This window comes from Elaeis guineensis, chromosome 12, assembly GCF_000442705.2.
Source record: "Elaeis guineensis isolate ETL-2024a chromosome 12, EG11, whole genome shotgun sequence".
Classification (NCBI taxonomy): Eukaryota; Viridiplantae; Streptophyta; class Magnoliopsida; order Arecales; family Arecaceae; genus Elaeis; species Elaeis guineensis.
The window spans coordinates 13,075,101-13,081,252 of record NC_026004.2 but is presented as its reverse complement, the minus strand read 5'-3'; the positions used below and the strand labels follow the sequence as shown (position 1 = coordinate 13,081,252).

The following is a 6,152-nucleotide window of genomic DNA, read 5'->3' as shown; positions in this document are numbered from 1 at the left end:
GCGTAGAGATGGGCTGGTGTCACTGTCGGCCCATTAGATTTACCTGAAGACGAGCTGCAAAAGGGAGTCGGATTGTACCACGGAAGGCTGCCACTTGGGCTGGGCTTTTCCCAAAGGGCGAAACGGGGTACAAGCTCGGCAGAGAAAGGTCGGCGCAATGAGACCTCTAGCTGACCACCGAAAGGTACGCCATAACCTAGGGTAGAGAGAGAGAGAAAGGAAGAGAGGAGTAATGACACAGGCTATGTCATTGGACGCTTGAATGCATGGTACTTCGTGGGTGGTGTAATCTAGGCATGCAATGGAGCCAAGACGGTGAGTAATGACGTAGATTTGGGTGAAGGCTAGATGCTGGCTAGATGGTGAGAGTAGGGGCTAGATGTATAGGATACTAGGTCCTGTGTCTGTGATGCACCAGGGGGAAAAAGAGGGAAAGCAAGTCTTTTTAATGGTAGAGAGCCCTCTGTTGGAAGCCTAGCTTGAGTGATAAGGGATGGTGCATGCAATAATTTCTCCCTCTGTTGGGTCTTTTGTGCCTGTTCGATCCGTGCTTACCATATTCAATTCATGCACAACAAAAGAAAGAAAGAAAGAAAACTTATATAAACCAGCAAAACTGTATATATACACTTCCTTAATTTCTGTTAGCCAATATTATCAAGTGCAAAAAAATATACAATTACATTTTTTTTTCCTATAAGAAAAAAGAAAATACAAAAGTTCAAAACTTATTCAAGAACAAAAAATCACTTAAGAAAATAGTGTATAGCTATGTTGCCCCAAAAATATCACCAAATCCAGTGTCATTGGTGAACAACCATCTCCTCCAACACCATCCTCCTCGCCCTATTAATGTTAAGGAAGCACAAGCAGACATGCTCCTCCAACTCTACCAACTGATTCATAAAGCAACGCTCACTGACCTGCAGCTCCCTCACCACCTCTCTTAGCACCATCCATCCTCCTTCCATGTCTCCATCCTCCATGAACAACCTGATCACATCCCTCCCATGCTCCACCTCATCATGCAGCCTCCTCACCATCCTGCTCATGGTGTCGAAGTCCCAGTCGAGTGCGAACGCCAGTCGCGCCGCTGCGTCGAGCTGAGCTCCCTTCCGAGCCACCGATCCATCCTCTCCCACAAAATTCTCCACCATGGCGATGACACCGCATGGCAAGTTCATACACCTCGGACGCTGCACGACCTTCCCGTGGGCCGACACCAGCTGCCTCGCCATCAGGCCATATGCTTCGTGGATTCTTTGGAATTTAGTAGGATTGGGTCCCGAGAAGGGGTTGTCGAGCCTGGAGAAGAGCACGAGGTTGGATGCCATGGAGTGGTGCTGGTCCTCGGTGCGGTGGCCGGCGGTGGCGAGGTCAAGGACTCCTCGGAGGATGCGGTGGTCGGCGCGGGCTTGATGGATGGATTCGATGAGGGAGCCGCAGAAGTTGCAGGCGTGGAGGCTGGCGTCGAAGTAGTCGAGGAGGAGGGAGGGGAGGTGGGTGGTGCGGTGGATGATGGAGGATAGGACTTCTTGCTTGGGTTCCAGAAGGTGTGTGTAGTCTTGGTTTTTTAGTTTCCCGTTGGAATTGGTGGTGTTGAGGTGCTTTTGGATTTGGATACACATGTCCGTGAAGGACTTGGTCCTGAAGGCTCCCAAGTACTCCTCTTTCACGGTTGAGTGGATGCTCTTGATTGGGTTGGTATGGCGAGTTTCTGGTGATTCATCTGAAGGCGCGGTCAGCATTACTGAAGAGAGAAATCCATCCATGTAATTAGAAGTAGATAAAAGAAACAATTAATCAAATAATGCATGGACGTCCTCCGGGATTTGGAATTGGATATTTGACCGAAAAAAAAAAAAAAAAAAAAACAACCAGTTACCAATGCATCATACCCTCTCGCTTGGAATGGAAAATTAATTGATTAATTTGACAAAGTAATGTTCAAAGTTTTTGAAAAAAACTCTCGTCAGGAGATGCATGCAAAGCGAGTGTACGTTAACCTTTTATTATTATTTTTTTGTTATAATAAAAAATACTAGTTCATACTTCTATAACATTAGCATATCCTAAAGGACGTAAAGCCAACCTGCAACATGAAATTATATACATACAGGGAGGGGGGGGGAGAGAGAGAAAGAGAGAGAGTTGGAGGGAGAGAGAGAGAGAGAGTTGGCAGCATGAAGATCTCACTACTACTAGAAGGAAGAAGGGCAGAAACGGAGAGAAATGACTTGAGCTTAGGCCCCATCGTGTCTATCTTCTAGTGCTCCAAATTGCTACGACCTCTGGAGACCATCCAGACTCAGGTAATTAATAAGGGACAATAAACACAACCTTGCTTGTTCCCCATGGGGGGAAGAGAACTTATGTAAGCTAGAGGGACGAAACCAAACCGACCAATATTGTTCCTCGTACTCGATACACCAGCACGTCCCTTTCTCAGAAGATATTCGCCACTCTCCCCTTAACCACAAACATCTCTCTGTGACGCGGGTTAGGTCCGGAGGCACCGTCCGTGTGATTCCCAAACCACAAACATCTCAGTGACGCGGCTTAATTTAATTAGGCCATCAGATTTTTGTATGTAATCAAAGCTTTGGGCAATCTTATCCTTGAGCACGCCCACTTCCCATTAGCACTAGCTTGTAGAAGTGGCTAGAGCTAAAAGGGAATCAAAATATGGGGAATGGGGGGAAGTCCGGCCCGCGTTGGACCATTGGACTTCGTTAGGTAATCCTCTACAACCTTATTTGAAGGAGACTTTTATGGTCAAAGTTTTCCTTCGCAAAGATATTTCAGGTATTCACATATTAGGCTTTATCATAGTTCTCTTGAACATTCCTTAAAACTTGAGTCCACAGGAATATGTTGTCCACACACGCAAACATAGGAAGATGCTAGCACAATAGCAAACCATCCATGATAGAAAAAGAGGTTTTATAGGTATAATAATCTAGAATATCATCTAAAAAAATTTAGCCAAAAAATATTATTTGGATTCTATGACCCCATATAAATATCTAGGTCTTTTCAATAAATAATTAATATGAAACTAAATACATGCGTGCACGGATCCTCACATACTCTCACGTTTAAGTTTTATCATGCTTGTCAAGCTAAGGATTCAAATCTATACTTCCATTCAAAAATGCCAAGATCGATCCATAATTAGTCCCAATGAATCCGTAATGCAGTATTTTTCAGTCCACATAGGCTATGGATCGGATTAACTCTGATAATATTTGCAATAATATAGGACCTCATTCAAAAAGACTAGTTGGAAGGTATTATTTGGATTACTCAATCCTATATAAATATCCAAAATCTCTTTAATGAATAATCAATATAAGACTAAATACATATCTGTACCGATCCTCACTTAACAGATGTTTTGGTAATCATGCTTTGAATGTGCTCTCGTAGTTAAAGACTTTGTTGGGATAAGAAAAGAAATTAGCTGGGCATGATTTGAAGGTGTCAATCGACTGAACTAGTAAAATTTTTAGCTATTGTATGAATCGATCTCATCTTTACCAAGATTTTTCTTTATTGTGTAGCTTATCGTCCACGGGTCTTTTTTCTTCTTAATTGTACTTTAAAAGATCACAAATTGAAACAAAAGCTATTGTGATGTTATCAATGATCACCCTAATGATTTCAAGATCCATTTGCCATATTATATCCACATACATAATTGTCATCTTGCAGTAGCAACAATTATTTGACTCTTTGATTGTTCATTTAAATACATAATAAATTTAAAATCAAATCTTTCTTGTTAGTTCACGCTATAACAACTACGTACCAACAGCTTGCAGCAGTTATCATTTTGCTCACGCATGCACCAAAAACTGGTGCTGATGAAAATCTCGTAAACTTTCCCGTTACTCCGCATAAAAAATATTATAAAATTGATATTGTAATTCCAATAGCTTCTATAATTAGCACCCAAGGAGGAGGAAGATACAACACAGAATATTTAATAAAAACATCCAAGAATAATTCATTAAAAAAAGCCTTAGTAATACCACTCGACTTTTAGAGCCATATGCCAGCAACACGCAACCCAAAAATTTTAAATTATTTTTTTTTGGTAAGAAAAAAAAGGTTGGGAGGGGCGTCCACTTCACTTCATTGTAAAATATTTGATTCGGAGGATAAATTAGGAGAAAGATCCTCCTCCATTGTAAAATATTTGATTAAGATCACTTACATGGAAGCCAAAGTCCGGACCGCTCCACCAAGTGATCACATCCTCGATGGTAAAAACTTTAAGTTATTGGATGAAGGATCAATCACTCATGTGGCACTCTTTTATTAACCAAAGTAGAACTACAACAATCTTCTCCATTCAACCTCACGATGCTCTCTCACCATGGAATATTGGCTCCTGTACAAAATGGGGGCCCATCCATAGTCTAGATCCTATTCGGTCCCAGTATCCACTAGTGAGAGGTCTACAAGGCTAATGAGTACGACACTATGGATCTAGCTTTGATACCATCTATCACGATCTCACAGTCCAAATTACTTAATAGGACTAAAATCGGATCGGATATCATCATATCCATATCCATATTAATTTGTTTTATCTGACGGATACAGATATTATTAATTTGGATACAAAAATTCATATTTATATTTATTTTAAACGGATACGAATCCAATTCGGATATTGAAAGTATGGATATAATTACGGATATAGCTCAGATAATTAAATTTTATGATTATAAAATTAAAGATATTACTAAATAGATGATAAATCAAGTTAATAACATGTTTATATGATTGTATATTTTTTTTAAAAAATTATTGAGTACTATATAAAATTATATAGGATTATACGTAAATTCAGATATTCGGATATGGATTGGATAGTTATCTATTTATATCTTTATTCTTTTTTTTTTTATGGATATGAATACGGATACGGATATTAATCGGATCATCAAATTTCTATCTATATCCGAATTAATTTGAATACGAAAATAGATCCGTACGAATAATATCTATATTACTTTCACTTCTATTACTTAAGCTATTATCAATTGAGCAGAAGAATGACCAACTTAGGCTAATAAAACAATGTGGCACTTCTTGATCCATCGAAGTGTGATCCATCCAAGTGTGACTATGAGGCTTATGTATCAAAATAAATAGGACATAGGTCAGCTACTTTGTTGACCGAGACCTTTTTCTAAGAGAGGTTTTGGTTCGAACTAAAGTAGTGGCTTTTTTCATCATATTTTTAACGAAACGAAAGAAAAAACATAAAATCTTCAACCATAAGATATGGCAACTTAAGACTGATGAACATGATGCACCCTTGGCACCTTGACAAGCAGGATTTGTAGTTCCTAAACAGGAATAAAAGCGACACATTCTACAGAGAATGTGAGTCTAAATTCCAAGCATTTTATGATACATTTGCATTACCGTACAATTTTTTTTCCAATTTTTTTGCCAATTATATGTTATGTTGACTATTTTTAGTTTTACTGTATCCATGGCTAAACATTACAAAACCAAATACCTTATACTTGTTACCAAAAAAAAAACCTTATACTTTATAAGCTTCGTTCGGCCTGAAAGTGACCTTTTGTGGGCCTTTACTCCATGAAATGTCAAGTACAATTTTAAAATGGAACCGACGTCTCTCATCCACCTCTCATTATTGCGTTGGGATCTTTTTATATTTCTACCCAAACCAGAGAGCACTGGTTCTCTGTTCATGATTGGCTCGAAGACCATGATTGAGTAGGCCGTATAGCATAGGACCCATTCAATCGTGATCATCACACCAATCATGAATGGTCATGATTGGAGAATCGGCCGGCTCTCTCATCAGAGAGGATCTAGACTCGCTTATCAATCCTTCTTTTCGCGTCTGTAGCCGCAAAAATTTTTTACCAGTCGAACGTGGTAGTATCACTTTACCAGCCTATTACTAAAAAAAAAAATAAAAAAAAATCAGCTATCATCATTTTTTTTTTTTGAAAGGAGATTTGTTGAATGGACGATGTGCTGAGAGCTTTGTGATGATTACATTTAGCAAATATGTGATCAGAGAAAGTTGGAGTCTAAAATCGAAGTAAGAATGGATAATTTTTATTTCAACCATTTGGTTGGAAGAAGTTTTATTTTGA

The 6,152-nt window shown here is 39.2% G+C and overlaps 1 protein-coding gene across 1 annotated transcript; it reads right to left on the bottom strand.

Moving 5' to 3' along the window:
* Window positions 1-659: 659 nt before the first annotated feature.
* Window positions 660-1,748, bottom strand: LOC105055320 (putative UPF0496 protein 2). The gene has a single exon (XM_010937092.2). The coding sequence runs from the start codon at window positions 1,746-1,748 to the stop codon at window positions 804-806; it is 945 nt and encodes a 314-aa protein (XP_010935394.1). The 3' UTR covers window positions 660-803.
* Window positions 1,749-6,152: the final 4,404 nt, after the last annotated feature.

Coding starts and splice junctions, on each gene's coding strand:
- LOC105055320 (XM_010937092.2), bottom strand. CDS start 1,748: ATGCTGACCGCGCCTTCAGATGAATCACCAGAAACTCGCCATACCAAC.